The sequence below is a fragment of the Scardinius erythrophthalmus genome, assembly GCF_964197995.2.
Source record: "Scardinius erythrophthalmus genome assembly, chromosome: 9".
Lineage (NCBI taxonomy): Eukaryota > Metazoa > Chordata > Actinopteri > Cypriniformes > Leuciscidae > Scardinius > Scardinius erythrophthalmus.
Window position 1 is genome coordinate 21,979,854 of NC_138229.1, and position 23,033 is coordinate 22,002,886.

Here is a 23,033-nt window from a genome sequence, read left to right on the forward strand (position 1 = left end):
CACTTCAAAACTCACATTTTTAAATATGTAATTTAAAGTGATAAAGGTTTTAGTTCATGTTCAAATGCAGCGCAGCTAATCTAATGATTACAAAGCCTTGAATTAGTCATTAAATTGAGGATACTTTCATATATATTTATTTTTGAACCACTTAACCTATACATTGTCAGACTCAAGTACATTATATAGATTAAAATATTGCAAAATGCCATTTATCAAAAGAATAAACAATTTTACAAACCATTTGAGCTTTTTTGGAGTAGTTACATTATGGTGGAAGAAAAATACAACTTTTATCATAGATGATCATTTATATCAAGACAGTGATGGTAACCATAATAGCACAGCAGACGTGAAAATGACTATATCCTGTTGGACCCCATGACAGTCTAATCCAGAGGTTTTCAAAGTGGGGCCAGAGACCCCCAGGGGGCCACAAGGGAGTGATAAGGGGATACTGTGGAAGAAGAAGAAGAAGTGCAAAAAGTGTAAATAAAATCATATAAATAAATAAAATTACAGAATTTGGCATTATTGTGGTTTCATTTTCCTTTCTAAACACTGATCTAATGTCAAAGACTAATGAATAGATTCATAGAGAATTAATAGATTAGAAACATTGTAGTTATAGAATAGTAGGTAGGGTAGAAAAGTTAATAGAAACGTAAACGTAGTGTTAATAGACAGTAAAGTGTCCAGATTTTATACATATTTATATTTTTATTAATGTGTAAATTCTAAATAGATGAATTATCATTATACATGGGTCTTTACTGTACATGAATTATGAAGGATCATAAAAAAAAACTTTGAAAACCGCAGGAACCAGGGTAACAGAGTACATGATTTCATCACATTGGTGAAACATAAAGGTAGCCTATTTAAAATACACTTTTTCAGCTTTGATTGATGGGGAAAAATATATATATATTCAGCATGTTTTGGTCTCTTTGGCAAGCAAGGTGAAAAGTTTGCTTTGTCAAAATGTTGTAGGACAAAATTTACATAGACCAGCATGTCAGTAATGACAGTTTGCAGTGTATTTACACTGAACTTACACACTATAACCTAAAAGACAGAAAGATTAATCATTATATTTTGATCCCATTCCAGTATCAAGTGGCAGAACACAATAAACAAGAGTTATCTTCTGAATTGAATCGATGAGTTTAAAAGGATGATTCATTGGAGATTCATTCCCTTCTTGTTTCCCTGGTTTTCTCATATGGCTTTAGGTAGCGAGGAGGTTTTAAGGACGGAGAGGTGGAAAGACTCCGTGGTTCGATACGAGAGAGAGCTCATCTTGGAACTGAGGGTGGGGTGAGAGGCCACAGAAGTCGAGGAACACCTCAATAGCTTCAGCAAGTTCTTGCGAAAGTTCTTCCCAACAAAACCGTACAGGATTGGGTTCATACAGCTGTTGAAAAAGGCAATACAAATGGTGAACGGCATTCCGGTGTCAATGATCTCAGTGACATCGCAGTTGGTGATCACTTTCAGCAGAAGAAGCATTTCCATGAAGTTGAAGATCTGATGCGGTGCCCAGCAAATGAAAAACGACAGCACAGCGGCGGCCAGCATGCTCAAGACCTCGTCCCCGTTTGATCTCGAATTCCTCTGAATGTCCCGTGCTTTGAGCAGAGCCCGACCGATCAGGCAGTAGCACGTCAGGATGATGGTGATAGGCAGAAGGAACCCAAGAACACTCTTCATCAGACTGAGAGTTGCCAGCACATTGTGAAGGTCTTTGTCTAGGATGCCACATACAGTGACATTGATCTCCTGGATTAAGTGGGTTTCACGGATAAGGGCTGTGGGCAGGCTTAAAAGAAAAGCAACTACCCAAACTAAGATGCACGTCACACGGGCGTAGACCACCGTACGGCACCGCCGGGACCGGACGGGATGAACGATCGCCAGATACCGGTCAATGCTGAGAGCGGTGAGGAAAAAAATACTAGTATATAGATTAAAGAGAACCATACCAGCAATGGCTTTACATAGGAAGCTTCCAAAAAGCCACTTGTAGCCTGTCGCGGTGGATACGGCCCAAATGGGCAGGGTTAGGAGGAAAGTCAAGTCTGACACGGCTAAGTTCAAAACAAAAATGTTGGCAACAGTCTTCAGTTTCAAACAGAAATAGATGACAGCGACTACCAGGCTGTTGCCTACAATTCCGATAATAAAGTTGCAGCTGTAGACTATGGGGATGAACGTGAAGATGAATTTGTGGTTCCCGGTCATGTTACACGCGAGATTGAGTCCCACATTACGGTTGGCAGTAATGTTGTCCATTTTGTAGACGTATTTTCACAGCCTAAAGAGTTGCATCACTAAAGGAGCCCTGTAAGAACAGAGTGGATAAAGATGGTTAATATGGCAAAAATGTTCCATATTCTCAACAGGTTTTTTTTTATCCATTTGGAAGGTGCCATACTTACAACAAACACCAGATGTCTCTCTGCTAATATTATTTAATATGGGCCCATGAATAAAAGTGAGGTGTTTTTTCCTCCTCCATATGAGCTCTATATTCTCCTATATTACACTCTATGAGCCATAAATCCTGATGTATGAATTATGATATTCAAAATCAAACATATATGCAAACGTTTTAGATTTTGTCTAAATGTACAAAAACTTAATTCGATTTTTTTTAACTATTATTTCATGTCAGATATAGCCGACAGATAGATAGACGGATGGACAGATAGATATTATGAGTTAAGTCTGGTCACCCTCTCAAAGCTGCTCCCACAACTGTACCATAATGGGAAGGCATCAGGCTGCTTCTTTTGGGGAAACTTCTGACCTCTCCGAAAGGTCAAGTATGTGTTTCTAGCTGGTTTTCTCTTACGAGCGCTAGATTCTCACCATCACAAAGGGAAGAGCAACATATTTTTTTATTTTCAGATTTGATCTCTTCTTCCAGCAAGCATGCTTAGACATTCGAAATGGCTTCATATACAGTATATTGATATATTGAATACGGTATGTCTATATTATATGTTGTATGCAATGTATCACGAATAACTGTATCATGAATAACTGGTTTAAAGAAAACCTTTTTTTCTGGAATAACCCATCAAGGCAAATTCTTGTTAAAAGTAACTTACTCTGCTAATAAAACTGAATTCTAATTCTACATTTATTCAGTATTAGCATTTAAAGGGGTCATATAATGGTACATGCACTTTTACAAGTTGATTGTACTGAAATGTGTGTTGGCAGTGCCTGTACACAACCATCATAAAATTATAAAAATCCATCCAGGGTTTTGTTTTTTAATCTTCTTATATGTTCCTGTCTCAAATCAAGCTGTTCGATTTTGTGACGTCACAAAATCTACGCCCATCCCACGATGGTTGATTGACAGCAGCGTTTCAACACAGACCCGCCCTTGCGCCCTCATGAGCGAGCTGTCAATCATAGCACGCGCCGACGCGCGTTCATTGTTGATAGCTGGAGTGCTGAGTAGAATGGCGTCGGTCTAAGAGATTATGGGGTTCTGTTCTTGGGTGTAATAAGGAACACAGCATCATATTGATGTTCCTAAATCCGTACAGCTGAAGACGCAGTGGCTGAGTTTGTTTTTGAAAGGAATATTCCCCACGATCAACGTCAATGCTTTCATGTTTGCGCGGACTTCACCAGGCTGCTTTACAAACGAGGTCAGTAAAAAGCTGGTTTTGCTAAGAAGCTGCTCCTGAAAAAAGGATCGGTACCAACTATTCGTGTTCCTGCTGAACCTCCAGAAGAACTGAAGGGAGTGTAACGTTTTATTGACCTTTATATTAATCTTTATATTAATCTTTGCAAATAGCTAGCACGCTTCACGATGAATGCGGCTATTTTTACACTCAGGTACATTACGGCATGTTTTCTATGTACGACGTTATCAGTATAATTCATAATCCCACTTTATAATGAACGACGCATTATGGTTATTGTGTTACAAACGGTGTACGCACAGAACAGAGGGGCGGGGTGAGCAAAGCTCATTATCATTTAAAGACACATGCACTTAAACGGCGTGCTGAAAACAGAGCTGTTTTTGACCAGGTAAAATTAGTGTTTTCTTACAATACTAATGAGAATTTTTAATTAAAGTATATTACAAACTTTTAATTTAGACCCTAAAGAATCATATTAGCTTGTACAAAAATGACATTATATGACCCCTTTAAAATTGCTCTGCTCAAGCCGTTTCTTCACTGGTTTCGTAATAAGACAAGCCACATATTATGTAAGCAGATGCAGGCGTGCTCCCAAGGGAGTCAACAACCAATAACAGAAGACATTGCATTCCAAGGTTCATGTCTTTTGAATATCACTCAATCTATTTTAATATGCTTATCAGACATCCGCTATTGCTCAGGAAGTTATGGCTAATAGAATACTGTAATTAATTATACTGATAAGAGATCTTTGTTTTTGTTTTTGTTTAATTTTTTGTATTTTGGTTGTCTAAGAAAATCTTTGTCCTCCCTACAATGATGGATATGATCAGCCCTGTTAACAAAATGAGTGGAGGAAAGTATGCATTCAAACTGTGACGGAGTAACAATAACATTAAAGTCCTCTGAAATTGTACTATACTTACATTGACAGAGAATTTTAAAGTGCTGAGCTGAACACATGAAACACCATCATTGACATCAGTGGTGGGTTTGTGTTTGGAAAGGCACTGTATATGACCAGACAGACAACAGAGCACACACACACACACACACACACATTAGATACTGCTTTATAGTTAAAAAAAAAATGCTATGAAACATTTACTGTGTGTTATCTGAGATTATGTGTAAACCATAATCTGAAATGCATGTTCTTTGTTACCTCACAAGCTTACTCATCTATTTGGGTTCTGATAACATATTGTGATTGAAGGTAATAATTACAAATATAATAACATAAAAAGTAGATAAAAACAGCGAAAAACGGCAATTTTTTACCTTTAGTGAACGTGACATCCAAGCGGCTCCATCAGTTCCAAAATTTAGCGTTTGGCTTAAAGAGATCCGTCCTGACTCTCGGTCATGACAGAGTGCCCGGTGCATTTCCTCTACGCCCCTCTTATACCTCTCCCATAGTCCTACAACTACACCAGGGACCCACAGCGGGGGCGTCACTGTGGGGGCCGGATACATCCATGGTCATAGAAGCAAAAAGTGGGGGTGAGAGAGAGACAGAGAGAGACCCTTGAGGGCAGAGACAGATTTTCCCATGATTTGTTTGGACACCTTTTTCTCTTAAACATGAAATGTTCTGTTCTCTTTCCACACACTTGTAAACAAAATTTCTTCAATGGATTGTTTGGCAAAAAGCCTCAACATTAGCATATGACACATTAAATTATTATCCAAGCTTTAAGCACATAATAAAAAAGGTACAAACTGGTATAGTGCGGCAGCACATGATTCATTCTGACGGCTCTATATTAATGCATTTTATCAAGGCGAGGTATTAAACCTGCGAAATGAACAGCTTAATATATAAATGGCCTTCTGTGAATACTAAAGCAAGCTCACAGTCAATAGCTAAATAATATTGCATTCAGCCACTTTCATATGAGGAAAACAACTTGGACATTATGTTGATGTCTATTGTGAAAGAGGCCAAGCAGGAAAAGAGTGATTCAGTGATATTACATGTTGCAGACAAAATCAAATTATATTTTACTGGAATAAAATATAATTTCAATGTTTTTGAATAGCGCTTTTCACATTATATTACACTATATTTTCCAAAGCACATGAAGCCATGGACATTTTTCAAATAGTTTCCTTTAAGTACGAGTTTAAAACTACGTACTTTTTTTAGTGACTGTCTGCTATTAATCTTTCCCTCATTTTTTTGAGGCCTCTGGGGACTCTTGTGCCTATTTTACTATGAACTCCCAAAGGCAATTCCAACTGCTTCATCATTGGTGTTTTCACTATTCAGCTGCAGGCCTTTCATCTCTTCCCTTAAACAGTCAAAGTGGCTATAGCACTAAAGGTCTTGCGCACAAATACTTAGTGATGTCATGGCTAAAAGCAATTCAATTGTGAGAGAGTTGCTTTATGATTTCTCAACGTAATGAGAAACATCATGCTAATCTGTTCCACTGTTATGATGCAATTATTTTGTACCAGAAATGCTGTAGAATGGAAACTTAACATTCGGGAGACTTTCTCTCTAATGTTTGGACAAAAAATAACAATACTAGATGTAACTAGAGGTGGCTCTAAATGGTAGACAGTAAATAATTGAGAACATAGTAGAATTTTGATCATTTTTTACTGCAAAAAAAAAAAAAGTGACAATAAATATGGTCAAGTTTAACAGTGACACAAAAGGACTGCCCAGAGACAGAGAGTGCGGTGCATAAGTCTCATGGTAAGTGGATTACTTGTTGCTGCATCAATAGAAGGCTAATTCAATACACTCATGTGCTCAAAAGTTAATGTTGCCTTCAGGGAGCAATGTGGATGCTGATGTCTGCAGTTCCCCTGCCACTATTAAGGATATTTATTCCTCCTGTTTGTTTGGGTAAACGTTAAAGAGCACATCTCTATTAGTAATCAGAATTCTGTTGATATAGTAATCAGAATTATGTTGATATTAAATATTGGATCTATTGTAAATGTAGTCTTCATAAAACAAGGGATAATGTACAATCAGACTGACTGTAGGCTACATATATCTTGCTGACTAAACAAGTACTCACCTAATGAATAAATAGGTGGGCATGAAATATTGAATCTTACTTGTATATTTAAGGGGGGAAAAAACACGACAGAAAGTTGTGTCTAACTAGACTATAACCTAGTCTAGTGCACACAATTAAATTCGGAAAACTTCAGTGGGCCTATATTACAGTCATTTTGTTTCTGGGGAGATAAGCGTCTAATATGGATGACGAGACAACTAGATGCCGTGATTGACCAATCAGAATCAAGTAGTGCAAAGAGCCGCGTAATAATGCTAAACAATCTTTTTTTTACATCAAGAAGTATTACCTTCCGACTAATTAAATGCAATCTCAGATGAAAACACTGTGGTTTTGAGGTTTTTTAAATAATATATATGTCTAAAACTCACAGCTCTGATTCCCATGCAGCTTTACCCTGGAGAGTGCCACAGTTCGTCCACACCTAAATCAACATGGCCATCCTGTGGCGAAGCAAAAACCAAACACACCAACAAACCCTCAGGGACTTCAAGTTTGTTTGCATAGATATTTAAGATTTTCATGTTGTCTCCCAAAAACACATTTGTCCTCATGACGGTGCTAATAAACAAATATGGACTATTTCAAATAGAATGTAGGTGTTGGATTTTTTTCTTCTCAATTTAAACTACAGTGAGGGAGTTGGCCTATATGAAAAGAAGTAAAAGTCTAACCAATCTCTAGTCTATAGGCAAACAAGAACATTTAGCTTTTTTATTATTATTTTTCAGACTATGTATTTACAATATGAAATATTTGCCGTTGTTTATCTCAATGCCGGGATGTTAATTTGTCATACATGTCCTTGACATAACAACATGAGTCAGTCTTGGAGTCCTAACCTTTGCCCTCTGCTGCCACTGCCGATGTGAGTCACATACATGAGAAAAACATCCTGGATGACAATAATGTACCATTCCCGACACATAGTAGGCTATGTCCCACTTAAAGTTGCCACTGTGGAGCAAGGACATAGTAGTTCTCATGGAGGTACACAATATAAAGTCTAATGCAGACTTGGCAAGACCTGTATTATCTACTTAGGCCTATTGTTTTGGCTACTGCTCACATGCATTCCCCTCAAGCAGTCTGCAGCCTTTGATATGCTCTTTAGGCTCTTCTGTCAACACCAACTGACGGATCCCGATGAAGAGCAGAGCCTCACTGCCCAGAATATCTCCGCCAATCACCCTATTCCTCAGTAAAGTCATGAGAGAATATTACACGCACAAAAAATGCCAAATATATAAGCTGAGTCATGACGATACTTGTAAACACATCAATCGTCCTTCTCAGGCTTTTAACTGCCCAGAGAAAAAAATTTATTGCTGAAAAGTTGCTCAGGGGACCTTGTGAATGGTCATTGTTTCAATTGGTTTTTCCCCAACAATTCCACATAAAATGAAAGATTAGAAAATGAAAAAATACATTAAGCATATACACAAATGTTTATTCTTTATTTTTTCATTACACAAGATATAATAAAAATTCTAAAAATAGATGATGCATGTATGAGTAAAAGTATCTTGTTGGGAGGAGAAGTAAAAGACTTAAGTGGATAGTTCACCCAAAAATTCTAATTCTGCTATTACTTACTGACTGAACACAAAATATTATATTTTAAAGAATGTTGGTAATCAAACAGTTGACAGTAGCCATTGACTTCCATGTAGGAAAAAAATACTATGGAAGTCAATGGGGCCCTGCATGAACTCAACATTCTTCAAAATATCTTCTTTTGAGTTCAACAGAAGAAAGAAACTCATACAGGTTTGGAACATGAGGGTGAGTAAATGACTAAATTTACATTTTTGTGTGAACTATCCCTTTAAGCAAAAGTTTCCAATAGCTGTGTATTTATTTCTTTGGTGTCTTGCAAAAAAGAAAAATACATATAAAAAGATGCTCCTATCTGGGGAAGTTAATCAAGTTTCAGTCTATCTGGAGCAGACTACACATTATTGTTACTAACATTAGGGCATCGTTGTTATAGTCCTATTGTAATTATGTTAAAGTCACCATGAAATCATAATGGACAATTCTTGTTTTTTATGGAATATTGCAGCATTTGTTAAAAAATTGTTTATCCATGCACATCATTCATTTAATTTACTTCATGTCCTCGTAATCAAAATAACTTCCCCTCACTCTTGCAGTGACATCTCTTTTCTGATGTTGTTTACTGGCGTGAGGGCGGGACAACCTGTCACTCACATGACATCACAGCAACAGCAAAGCACAACCATACAGTCGGTTTCTGATGGACAAAATCAAGACACATCCTACATTTGTTCTTGTTTGAGAAGCCGTTTCACTCAGAAATACATCACAATAGGGAAGAAAAGACTATTGCATCTTCTGTTTTGTGCCAACTTTAACATACTAAATTTTCATTTGAAATTCATCTATGTACATGTGGAATGAGGAGGCTGCGCTGACTGAACATATAAAGACTTCAAAGAACATCCTGAAAAGCAGATGAGATGAACTGAGCTGGATTTACCCCAGTTATGATTTGTCTTAATTATTGTGACCGCCGCTAGCATAGCTAGCGAAGCGGTCATATAGGGATTGTCAAAGTTTTTTTTTTTTTTTTTTCATCATCTACTTCCTGAATTTTTGGTCAACGATACCAGGGACACCGAAACCCCGGGGAACATGAAATTTGGTGGGCATGTAGCCCCACTAGACTTTTACGGAAAAATTTCGTTTGGTCCCCGGGGGCCACTCCCCCCCGCGCTGGGCCCCCCGAAACCCAAAAAATGCAGTTTTTCCTAAATAACTACCTGAACAGTGGCACCGAGGATGAAGAAATTTTTATGGTATGTTGCTCTTAAGGGCCCACATCAACCTAGCCCATAATCACTCATTTGTGATTTGCGCCCCTCCCATAAAAAATGAAAATGCAATATTATTCTGCTTTAATCGCCCCTATCTTCAGTTGAGATGTTCAGAACTGCACCATATTTCATGTGTATGATTAACTTGACATCCTCTGGGGGTATGCTAAGTTTCGTAGAATTTCATCCATGGGGGGGTATAAAATAAATTCATTTATGTGCACATTTAGTGACTGTACACTCATCGGCCTGTAGATGGTGGTGTTGAGCCAAGGGTTGCTGGTTTAGGATGATACTGTCATACACACACATGCAGGAATACGAACAAACGCAAGCATGCACACACACTGACATCCATACGCACAGACACACACCCACACACACACACACATACAAATCCACATGCACAGACACACACACACACAAACACACACGCGCACACACATGTACGCACGCATACATACACGCACACACACACATATGCACATACTACTACTTTTTTTAGGTATCAGCCATATACCCGATTTACCAACACCCAATGTGTTATGCTTGGGCAGTATACTAATGAGGTGGGTGGGACATGTTTCATGCCATGTTAGATCACATCCTGAGAGTCTACGCTTTCAGAAAATATATAGTTTATATAGTTGAATCAGTTTTCTCTTCATGGTACAGACCAAAATGTATTATGTGTACACTTTCTTCACCTAAATCCATAAAATCCCATTAATTTCTTCACCTAAATCCATAAAATCCCATTAATTTCAATGGGACATTTACTTAAGTGTTCTAGGTACAGTGGGAATGAGTTTAATTTTGTTAACATTGTTTTTTTAAAACTCTGGGACTAGGGCTACAAGGTAAAACCACTTTTTTGGGGAAAAAATGTTTTTTTATTTCAGTAAAACACAACAAACCCATGCCAAAGTCAGATAACTGACTTTTACCATCAACAGGCACCTCAACCGTTTGGTAGAGGTTTGTAGAAATTGTCTGTGAATTATTAAACAAACTGCCGATGTAGCATGAAAAAGACTTGCTTGAACACAATAAGTGTGTTTTTGAAACTCATTTTTGTAATACATTATGTAGGGAAAACCACTGTTATGGATGTGACGTTTTCACATTTTGGATGTTAAGTGTCTAAACTAATGACTTTTGATATAAAACTTAAATAGTAATGGCAAATAATTACAAAACTCTAAATTATCCATGATCCACAGGAATACTCCAGACAGTCTTTTAAAATATACAACTTAAATACATAAACACGCAATACAGCCAAATTGCTCCACGTCACTTATTTTTGTGGAAAGCCAGTGCAGGCCTGAGCGGCGGTCATATTTTGTACCGCCATGCGGTACATCTAGTTCTTTGTAACATTATCCTTTCATGTTTATTTTTACCACTTTCCAGTCATTCTGAATTTATTCCTATCATCATCCCATTCCTATCATCATCCTTAAAGAATAAAATAAGTTTTTGTAATTAAAAAAAAAAAATTGTAATTAAAGTTTTTGTAATTAAATGATATGGTTAGCGGTTTCTTGTTCAAACGATCTCCAACTAGTAACTCTAACTAATCTATGTGAAAACTCAAAGAAGGGAATCACCAGGAAGGTTAATTTTAGAACAAGTACATGGTTTTATTTTCTCAGTCTGTATTGTCATTGTGGAATTACCACAAATATGAGGAAATTAAAAAAGCCTCAAAGCCCGCAGGAGTCGCCCACACATAACTGTTTGGGGGATTGAGAGCACAACAAGCTGACCAGTGTTTGACTCAACAAGACAAACAGAATGTTTATTTATTTTCCCTCTAGTCCAGTTCAGCTGTAAAACAGAAGCTGCCACTTGAAGTCATACTGTAATTTATTATGTGACCGTGATAGAAGAGTAGTTTTGTTTTTGTTGTCAAGTCAGGTTTATAATATCTGCTGTTGAACAGCTGGTATTTACTTCAAGGAAGCCATAACGTACAGTGCTACAAACAATATGATGTTCAACTGACGTCATGATTTACATTCAGCAGAGAAGCCTCCACCTGCCAGTGCTCTTTATCACGTACACTCATCGGTCACCATCAGGAAAGTGCAGCAGCCCTGCATGCCCTGCTGTTACTGTAACCAAATCAAGCTCACTAATGGATGTCTAAACCGTATGGAGAAGAGGGCCTGCCTGAGGCTTCAAACAGACTTTCAATTACGTCTGCACTGGTTACTTATGTCTTTTGATCGTTATCACAGCTGTCAGGTTTGTCACCACACAGAAGAACCTTTGACTGGAGACTACATCAATGCACACTGTTACAATGTTATATTATGTGGGTTGCTTTTCCAAAGGCTAACCTGAATTAGGCAAACATGACATGGATATAATTGTTTGAAATTTAATTCAAATTTTACCATGTAAAAAAACACAAAAAAAACAAAACAAAACAAAAAAACAATTAGATTTAATGACTAGTCTAACCATCAAGATTAAAAGTAATTAAAATATATATATACAGTATCATGTCAAGAATTAAAAATGTTTTTTTTGATTACTCTGTTTGACCTTAATAAAAAAAGTGCCTTTTTTCATAAAAGTCAAAGACTTTCATTTTTTATGACATTGATACACAGTCATGTGGGTCTAAAGAAGTGTTATTTTAATGATTATATAGTTTTCTTGTCACATGGCAAAATAATGACTTAATTTAAAATTTTTATGACCTTAATTTTGGTTATGCCACACTGACTTTTTTTTTTCACCAAACAGTTGCATTACATTTTTAAGTACAATCACCTTGGCTGTATAAGTCATTTCAACTTAAATTATATTGAACTGGCTTTAAAAAAAATGAGTTGCATCTTGTATAACAAAGTTGAAAATTGCTTAACTTATTTTGAGTTAATGTTAAAAACATATGCCATCATAGCATAATTTTTAGCCTATAGGTGATTTCACCAAGTGCAACATGTCGATCCTGGAACAACATTCCAATCAACCAATCATATTTGAGGGACAAGTTTACAGTTTATGTCAAGTTCAGGCTTACAAACCAGGGTTAGGTGCTTCTACATCAGTGTTACTCACCAATCATTTCCCTTTGATTTTGGGGTAACGTTATGGGTAGGGTTAGGTTTAGAGATGGGGATGGGGTTTGGACTAAATTTTCAGACCGGAATGTTGCTCCAGAATCAACAAAAATATGTTGAGCCAGGAACATATTGCACTTGGTCAAATCACAGTGGTTTTATCAAAACTCTCATATTATTTATAATACAGTGAGAAGTATCTTTTTCTGTCCTGCGCTTTGAAAGTGCTCTATAAATAAAGTAGAGTTGAGTTGAGAATTACTGATAACTAATATTCTGATTTTGCAAATAAGTAAATAAATCACACTACACATGATCAATGATGATCAATGATTGCCTCATTATAATATTAGGTAAAAAAAAAAAAAGGTAAAATGCCTGTTTTGACATTTAACAGTCATATATAAGCGCAGTAGTGCAAGTTTTACATCTGGTTTGAATAATGTTCAAGAACTGTCTCACTTCTGCCACCATGTGGCTCCCTGTATGTCAACAGTTTTACAAGTTAAGACAAGACAAGTTTCTAACAAACTTTTAATTCTAACAAACTTTTCTTAACAGTAACCATATAGTGAACACATTAACATCTGCACTGATGATGTAGAGTGTGATTTTAAGAGCTATAGTGCTCAGGAAACACTCAAGGGAAAACACCAATCAATGAAGTATGCAAATGGCATATGAACATTATTAGAGCATCTGAAGGCCCGTCATACTGCTGGAAATGAGAAATGCATGCAGGTATTTCTGACAGCTGCACATCGAAATGACAGGTGCAGCTTTAACTATTCGGTCCAGTGGGAGAACCTTTCAAATGAGAATCGCTGGGGATCACTCTTAAAAATTATTTATCATCATGTTATAGTCCCGCGACCCTGCAGAGGATAAAGCGGTTTGGAGAATGGATGGATGTAGCAACTGCACTTAGTATGTACTTTTTGAACTGATAATACACATTCATGCAGCATGTTAACTACATGCGAGCAGTTACACCGAATAGTTAAGAATCATAGACTACTGGACCTTATAGGACCTAATCACAATCTCAAGATTGTGTTTCAATTCTACAAAGAATCCAAACATAATTATTCTACCGCACAGGAATTGAAATGTAAGTTCAGTTTAAATTAAATGTAGCCTGATACTAATGTATTAGAGGCTTTTATCCACAGAGAGATTAGCTGTGATGGTTAGCTTGGTCTAATCAACACAATTACGGGTGATTTATTCTGTCTAGGTGAACAGAACACGTCGTCTTTTCCAGAATCACCCTCAGTAATGTTGTGAGCAGCACATTAACAATCCAATGTACCTTTTGCTATTAGCTGTGTCATTTACAATGCCTAATCAAAGTGTGCCTAATCAAAAATGTTCTGAATGAAACTGAATTGTGCCTTTTCGTGTTTTATTACACTTGAAAAGAACATGATCACTTTACAAGACAACAACAAAGTTGCGATGATTCTGCATTAAAACATGTTCGACACTTGTGTTTAGAGTTTTAGCTACTGACGGGTCACACATTTAGTTCATGACAATTATTTATCACATGCTGTAACTGTGACGTGCAACTTATAAGATTCTAACATGCAAACTGTTTTTAGCTGTCAAAGATGATGCTTTAATGTTATTTCACTTACAATACACAGGGAAAAACTGATCTAACATTTCATGTAATTTTATGTACTGTTTTTGGAAGTAAAAAAGAACAAATCATCAATAATTTACAGTGAAAAAAGCTGTAAACTGACATTCCCAGAATTCAGATGATGTTCACATTTGATGTTCATTTAAATAATTGTGTTTATAATTATGTTTCAGTATCAGTTAGGTTATGTTAGATCTTTTGTTAAATTAATGTTTATTGTATTATTGTAGTGTCATTTGTGTTACCATGATGGTGTTTAGTATTTGTGTGTATGCCACTGTGTGCATATATTAGTCTTCTATAAATGTAATATTTACCTCAGCTACTTGTCGTGACCTGTGATTCTTCATGTGGCTTCCTCTTTACCACCAGTGTTATTATGGTGGATGTCAGTATATGCTAAAAGTACAAAATAGATTTTAGTAGCACCATAGACTTGCTAATTCAGCAGACAAGAGCTGTTGGATTTACATTTAAATAAATTTAAAAGTTTTCCCCCCAAATTAGTTTTAAGTTGTAAAATTTACAGGGTGTTTTTTCAGCCACAGCTACCAGATTTGCTCAATTTCAATGCTGCATAATCAATCAGATTACAGTAATTGCTTTTCTCTGTGTACATTATTAAATTATATAATTATTATAATATATAATTATTCATCAGGTGTGGAACGCCATTTTCACGTTAACACTTATTTCTGAAAAAAAAAAAATGGATAAGGAAAAAAAAAAAAAGTACCTTTTAGTACTAGAGCACACCTTAAAATATTATTTGAAAAAGGCTGGATCTCTATAGCTGGTCTCATAGCTGTAGTTCTGAGTGGATTCCATGACTGGCAGATGGACCTGCAGTGATGAAAAAGAGATAGAAAAGATAAGAGAAAGTTAAAGTGAGAGTTAAAGTATTTCTAACTTATTAAAATAATATATCATACCGTTATTGAATCAAAGTACATTTTATATTTTCTGTCAGCACAATTTTGGATAGAAAAATAGGTTGTGTAAAACCTCTTATATAAACTTATAAGTTCTAATTTACCTTTGTGTGTTTTCTGAGGGAGCTGGCATGAGAGTATGATTTACTGCAGTACATGCAAATGTATTGTTTGTGAGGTGAGTGGACACGTATGTGCTTTTGTTTATCACTGCTGTTTGCAAAACGCCTTTCGCAAGCCTCAAAAGGGCACCTGAAAGGTTTTTCACCTGGAACAAAAGAAGATTTGAAAAATTAAATGATATCATGAAAATTTAAATCCTTTCATGTAACATCAACGAAAATATGGCAATAACAAATAAAGTGTCACCTGTATGTGTCCTTTCATGAATTTTCAGGTTTTCTGCCCGTGCAAACTCTCTTCCACATCCGAAGGAGCACTGAAAGGGCTTTTCACCCGTGTGGACTCTCAGGTGATTGATCAGTTTGTACTTGGCCTTGAATGGATTCCTTTGACGGGAACAATCTTCCCATAAACATATGTAACTGGACTGCGCTGACACATGCTCCGCGATCAGATGAGAGATGAGCTCCTTCATTGTGCAGTAGGTTTTCTCACAGCACTGTCGCTCCAGCCACTGGCAGGTGAACCTCGACATGTTCGTGTTCAGATTGATCTCTGGTCTATCTGCGTTCGAGCCGTCGAACATAAGCCTTTCTCCTCGTATCTGTCCCTTCTGTGTGGTGTAAAGCTCTTCCGTTGGAGTCGAGTGTGTATAACCGTCCTCCACGACAGAAGAACACCCATCCATACAGATTAAAGAATCATGCTGTCCCCAAGAAACTTCCAAAAAACTCCTGTTACACTGCAAAAGATCCGCTGTGGATGACATCCTCATCTGTCCATCACAAATGCCATAGACATCAGCGGTATTATCCATGAACATACAAGTTGTAATATAACGCAGAGCGTTTGTTGTAACAGGTTTCTGTAGGCCTCCACTTGTAAGTTCACTGCAACGTTCATCCATGAATCTGTGCGGATCTCAATGGCTATTTGATCTTTCTGAGAAAATGTTTAGATTATGTGACGAGGCTCGGAAAGAAGGCGATTTATACAGTACGTTTAGCACGTGGCTGATTTCAATTCCCAAGACTCTCTTCGTTTAGCATCTGTGTACTTGTCATTCATCAAAAAATAATTAATCTGAAGATACAAGAGTGTGTCTCAAACTCTTGGTTGTTTCATACGACATAATACACATTCAATATAAACTAAGCAAAGTGATCATTCTAAAAAAACCGACATCGCACCTTTGGGCATCCGTTTGTCCAGCAGCAGCCCCAATTACATCTCAAAGGAGGTCACAGGTCAATACCAATGACAGTAAGTCACAATAGGATTCAAACATAGCTTTTTATTTAACTCAAACAGATGCAAGTGGCCATTTCATTCAGAATAAAACTCGTCCTGCTTATATCAGTTGCTAATACAGTGGTTTATTCTACCCATTCACTCTCAGGGTGAAAAACAGCATTATATGACGTATATCCATTAAGTTTTCTTTTCTTGTGTCATAGTGTGGGAATGGGAGAACTATTGTATAATTTACAAAACAAACGAACAAAACTCAAACTGCCCGACAACAAAACGAGTATCAAAACCAAAACTTCTGCCTTTCAAACTAAGTTTTATAACTTGTACTTTAACAGTGATTACTCTCCCTATAAAGCGTACTAGTGTCAAACTTCTCTGTATAAAAAAAAACCACGTAAATCCCAATGGTTTGCTATTTGTTTAGGACGGACTGTAAACAGGAGGTATAAATTACGCACCTTATAAACACCACATATCCAGTGACTATTTGGTATAACAAAGCTTCTGAATTGCATAGGGAATAATCAGCACATGAGGTTTTCAATCATTCATCCTCTTTTGTGTTTAAAACTGATTTATAAAAGTGAGACATTTCAGCGTTTCAGGCCTGTTTTATAAGAATAGCAGTAGTCCTCTTGATCTAACGCAGAACACGTACACCAATAAAACGCATTTAAATAAATAAGCAATAAATAAAGCAGTAAATTAACATATTTAATAACAATTAACAATCTAGTGATTTAACTGACACGCATGATCAATAACTGGTGCATATTCAACCTGGTAACTAATTAATATATTTGCAGTATTTGTAGGTTTTCCGATGCCTGTCTTTTCAAAATATAATATTGTCCAGAAACACATTAGCTGCTATTATTTGATGAAGTTTCTCTTATTAAAGTATCATTGTGTTTTCAGCCTGTAGAAACTAAATATCTACACTAGGATGGCATACTAACATGCACACAAACACTCACTTTTTACTTCATGGTAAAATGGGGAGTTTGAGTAGACTATGTGTAGGAACCGGAGTAAAAGCAGAACATGTAACTGAAAAAACACTTAAATTCATTAATTCCTTCATATTACAAAAACAAGAAGCAATTAAGCACATCATAGTTATTTCCTCCTAATTACATCTATTATTACACATATACCATTTTTACTAATATAATATGTTTTACAAAATACACCTGCTGTTATTTAAAAGTAATAGGGAGTAAATGAGTGTTTCATTCAGTTTTCACTCTTTAATTTAAAAAAATAAATAAGAGCGAAACAGTACTTTACGAAATATTCAAGCGTAGGATTCATTCAAACTTTGAATCTTGGGATGAGCCTTTATGCTGATGGTTTCCACACAACAGTCTGTATACAGTCCCAACTACATATTGGTCGGTTTAGAAAAGAATAAAATATCTCTTGGCAATGTATTCGGGATATTTGTGTAAATTTGACTTTGACGAAACCCAAAACAAACATAAAAATGCTCATGAACATTTCACGTTGGAATTCATTTGACACAAAATATACATCTAATTATTCAGAAATATAGTCAAAAAGTACTATAAAGATTCAGTTAAATTATTAAGAAATGAGAGGAGCATTGGCTACCGATACCAACATAATCAGAAAAACACAAATGCGCTGATGCCAACCTCGCAAAAGTGACAGAGAGAAGTGACATCCCATCAGCTCTTCTCTTACCAAAGCCTTCCTTCGTAGAGCGGTCCATTGTTCAGTCTGCAGGGGAATGGTTGAGAGTTTGAAAGCGACCCTTAGCAAGCACAGTCCTTGTTGGAGCGTTGCGGCTGCTCATTTAGCTGAGGGCCCTGCTTGTTTCCGATGACGGACGGATCCGCCGAATCCACGTTCTCTGACATCCTGTCACAGATTATGTCCACCAGACGCTCAAATGCCTGCTTCACGTTGATGTTGTCCTTGGCACTGGCCTCAAAATACTCAAAGCCTGTGATAGTCAAAAGCCTCAAATTTAAATGAGAGCTATAGGAAAACATCCTGCATATGAAAAAATCTTGTTAGACGCAAAAGTGTAAAAAACACTGTTCAGGAAAACTCACCTAACTGTTCGGACAGCTGTCTTCCCCTCTCTGAAGCAACCACTCTCTCGTCTTCCATGTCACACTTATTTCCCACCAGCAGCACTTGAGCATTGTCCCATGAATATGTCTTAATCTGGGTGGACCTAAGAACAATGAGAGGTCATTAGGAAAAAGCATTTTAACCGCCTAATTACAACTGTAATTAAATAAATAATAATAATAAAAAAATAAAAAAAAATTAAAAAAAAATATATATATATATATATATATATATATATATATATATATATATATATATATATATATATATATATATATATATATATATATATATATATATAATAATAAAAACCAGATAATTTCCATTTAAAAAGGCACATAAACTAAACGCTTTTGACATTGTGTCCTTGTGTACCAGTCATGACATGGTAAAGTAATAAGTGATAGGAACCAGCTGCAACCACGAAAAGCGCCATGATATTTTAGCGTTGTTTGGTTCTATGCATTTTCGGTTATAATGCATTAAGTAACGCAAGTTACGTAATCAGATTACTTTTTTCAAGTAATTAGTAAAGTAACGCATTACTTTCAAATTTACAACAAAATATCAGTTAATTTTTCAAAAAAAGTCATGCAAGTTACTTTGTTTTCCCATTTATTGACTGACAGCTCTTCTGTCCCCATGTTGAGTGAAATCATGATTAATGCGCAAAAGAGTTGTGTGAACATGATGGTTATTGTAGTTCTAGACTAAATGTGTACAAAAACAGATTCAGTATTATATTACAAACACCGGCAATAATTAATGTGTTAAATTAAACATATTATTTATTTATGTATTTAATCTCACTTTATTAATGTCTTTGCTGCTGACCTTCGATGATCCAATTCAACCATAACAATAAGCAAAAATTACTTATTGAAGTTACTTCACTGCTGAAGTAACCGTGAACTTTCTTTTCCTTGCATCCTATTCTTCAGCGATCCAGAATGGCAGAACAGCTGAAAGGTTTGGGCTGCGCCCTCTACTGTACATGCGCGAAGTTTACTTTCCAAAATCCCGCTCCACGTATTCAATTCCCGACAAAATGGATGTAGCGCCAGATCTTTTCTTCTGTATTGTGAGGTACATCTAAGTATAATTAATTCAAGTAAAATAAAAAAGTAGGACAGGGACATGGTTCTATCCATTGTTTTTCATTGGATTTTGAGATGTAAAGGTAGATAAATGCAAGCTTGCAGTCGATTGTGGAGTGACGGGGTTTAAGCGGACTAAATACTAAATGACTGGAGAACCCCACCATACGTCACCAGATAGAAGTTGTTTCGTTCCACCGAAAGACTGATTTGTAAAATTTTTATCAAAACATTAGGTGAAGTCAAAATTGAAAAAAAAGAAAGAAAAAAGAAACATATATATACACAAGGAAGAATCGTTCACAATAAGATTATTAACATTCATTAAGAAAATAGGCAGGGTGAATTTTCATTTCATGCCAACTTTAAACATCACAGATGTTTGGACTCGCTGTGATCGTGTCATGTGTAGCAATTTTGTGTTCAGTGTGCAAACTGTGGATAAATTACTAGTGGCTTGAACCATATCACATCACACCAGGTTGATGCAAATATATAGTGTATGGTCTCAGGACAGGCTGCATTTTGACATAAACTAAGTCATATCTTTGCAAATGTGTAAATTTGATGAAATACAGACAAAACAAGCACTATCGTACCAGTCCTGAACGGCATTAAAGGAATCCTCGTTGGTGATGTCATACATAAGAATGAAACCCATAGCGCCACGATAGTATGCAGTGGTGATGGTCCTGTACCTTTCCTGCCCAGCAGTGTCCTGAAATATACAATAGTTGGAATGAAAATGTCTTGTGGTTTCTATTAATAAAACACCCCTTAACCAAAATCAATGATATGCATCTCAAATCAAAACTTAAGACTCAAGCAGAAAGAAAAATTAAATGAAAATTAAAGGATGCTTTGGATAAACTCCTCACCCATATTTGGAGCTTTATCCTCTTGTCATTCCGATAGATGGTCTTCACTTTGAAGTCTATGCCGACAGTGCTGACAAAAGCGGGTGTGAAGGAGTCGTCAGCATAGCGGAAAAGGAAACTGGTTTTTCCAACACTGCTGTTACCAATGATCAGGATCTTAAACATGTAATCAAAGTTCTGATCCGTAGACTCTTTTTGTCCATATCGAGCATCATTTGCTGAGGCCATCTGCAACAACAAAAGAAGGTCATTCTTAAAATCGCTATTTTATTGTCATACCGTACATAATAACAGTATTATATTCAAATCAACATGACACAGCCTTTGAGTCTCAGTCCTAAATCCTTCTTAAGGGGTACCTTGTTAAGTATAATGTGCATTCTTCTTTTAATTTTTTTTTTTTTTTATGGGGAAGAGTGCAATTAAGAAAAGTGCAATTAAGAAAAAAATTTGGCTAATTGTCTCTGGTGGTGGACCAGAAAGGAACCTGAATTTTTCACAGATATAAGTCCTTTATGATATTTTTATCGTCTGCTAAATTAATAAATGTGATGTTAAATAAATGTGAATTTGAGATTCCACTGGTTACAGAACTAGGGCTATTAGAAATCTGGGGGGGGGGATACTCATGTGTATTGATAAATGAACAGATGTATAAACATAATAAAAATGCAGCATTTTAGACAGTTTCTATGGTTAAAGTAATATAAATAAAAAAACAGCTGGTTTTGCAATACTAATTCATAGAGGTAATCAATCAATAAAAAAAAATACATTTGAAAAAATGTAAAATGATCAAGCAACCAACAGCATTATTTTTTGGACAACTTGAGATGGACTGACCCATTTCATATTCTCTCTGAATAATAAACAATATGGTAAGCAGATTAACAAAGCCACACCATTTATGAGAGCAGGTTATTTTTATTGAACACAGAAAAAATTGATTTGCACAACTGAAAAGTAGAAACAAGTAACTGTCTGCAGGATATTGTGTCTTTCCCATAAACTAAACTGAAGTCCTTCTCGTGTCTTCTCCAGATATTTACCATGGAAGCAATAGCACAACTGACAAAGTTGATTATTCATATACTGTACGATTCAATATTGCACAATGGCATCAGAAACGGTTCCTGGCAATGTGTATGTATTGAAAACAAATATGTTTTCCTATTCAGTCTGTTTGCTGAATCACAATTCAAATTCAAAGCGAATAAAGGGTGTAACTGGCACTATCCCTGTATCCTTCTAGATTGAGCTAGGCAGTCAGTGTAGCCAGGGATTTTAAAGGTTTTGTGCCGGCTAAACCCTGTGCTTAGCTGGCTGTCAGGAACTGAGCACACGACGTTGTCAGGGGAAGATTATGAAAATATATTTCCATTTTCTAGAGGAAGACCAAGGGGTTTCCTTCCCATATAGGGAAAAACAAACCTCTGAATGTTCATTTCAGGTTTATTCAGTCCGTAATTAATCAGGCCAACTGAGCAGACACATCAAGGCTAAATTCAAACATATGGTTCAGGCTTGGCGTAACGTTACAAGATAGGAGCAGGAAACCGTTGCGTTTGAGAAGTGCTGCTACGTTCACAATAAACGGCAGCCTGTGTGAGCGAGTCTGCTGGCTGCTGTGTGGCTGATAATGGTTAAGTCCATAGAGCTCTGGTTAGCATCTATCCGCTTAACACACGGACTGATTTCCATTTTCATTCGGGTCAGTGAGTGACTAACGCCGCATCGATCAAACAAACAGATAGCATCCATCATAACTGCTGGCGAGCGACAGAGTGCTGAGTGTCAAAAGCCAGTTGAAACGTTTTAGCATGCAGCGATGGATTATTATACAGCAGAGGCTGTTTATGAGCCACCCCACTTAGCGATGTCAAATGTAGGTTACGTCGTTTTTAAATTAAAACCACTGATTTACTAACGTTTCTATGCGACTTCTTGGATCATTTCGAAATAAAAGCAAGATTAAGCGTCATGGTGTTGGTAAAGAAAGCCCATCTTACCGTAAGAGGAGGTTTATTTGGTGTGGTTTGGATGCAGTTCCCAGCCTGTGCACCTGCGCTCGTGCTTTCGTCACTCGTCGGGAGTCAGCTGGGGGCGGGGCTAAACAATGATTGACATGTGGATGAGCTAATCACACGCTCGCTCGGTCACCTTAGCGACTTAGCTGTCTTCTGGATGCATGAAGAAGCAATAAGACTTTTCAGATTTGTAGGCCCGGTTTCACAGACAGGGTTTAGATTAAGCCAGGATTATGCCATAGTTCAATTAGGACATTTAAGTAGCTTTTATAAACGTGCCTTAGAAAAGCACTGACATATTTTAAGGACATATGTCAGTGCAAGTTGCTTTCA

At 36.6% G+C, this 23,033-nt stretch overlaps 2 protein-coding genes across 4 annotated transcripts; both read right to left on the minus strand.

The window, feature by feature from the left end:
* Positions 1 to 116: 116 nt before the first annotated feature.
* agtr1 (angiotensin II receptor type 1) lies at positions 117 to 5,055 on the minus strand. 3 transcript variants are annotated; one of them, XM_081373753.1, is made up of 3 exons: positions 4,959 to 5,055; positions 4,604 to 4,687; positions 117 to 2,344 (listed from the first exon to the last, which is right to left on the minus strand). In XM_081373753.1, exon 3 carries the CDS (start codon positions 2,293 to 2,295, stop codon positions 1,222 to 1,224), a length of 1,074 nt encoding a protein of 357 aa, XP_081229879.1. In that variant the 5' UTR covers positions 2,296 to 2,344; positions 4,604 to 4,687; positions 4,959 to 5,055; the 3' UTR covers positions 117 to 1,221. The 3 variants fall into 3 exon arrangements, with proteins under 3 accessions (XP_081229879.1, XP_081229880.1, XP_081229881.1); XM_081373754.1 differs by lacking the exon at positions 4,604 to 4,687 and having other exon boundaries at positions 123 to 2,344; XM_081373755.1 differs by lacking the exon at positions 4,959 to 5,055 and having other exon boundaries at positions 123 to 2,344; positions 4,604 to 4,694.
* An 11,561-nt stretch (positions 5,056 to 16,616) lies between these two features.
* On the minus strand, positions 16,617 to 22,859 carry rab3aa (RAB3A, member RAS oncogene family, a). Its single transcript, XM_081373756.1, has 5 exons — positions 22,683 to 22,859; positions 20,674 to 20,901; positions 20,395 to 20,513; positions 18,677 to 18,801; positions 16,617 to 18,564 (listed from the first exon to the last, which is right to left on the minus strand). Exons 2-5 carry the CDS (start codon positions 20,899 to 20,901, stop codon positions 18,374 to 18,376), a joined length of 663 nt encoding a protein of 220 aa, XP_081229882.1. The 5' UTR covers positions 22,683 to 22,859; the 3' UTR covers positions 16,617 to 18,373.
* Between the last annotated feature and the right edge of the window lie 174 nt (positions 22,860 to 23,033).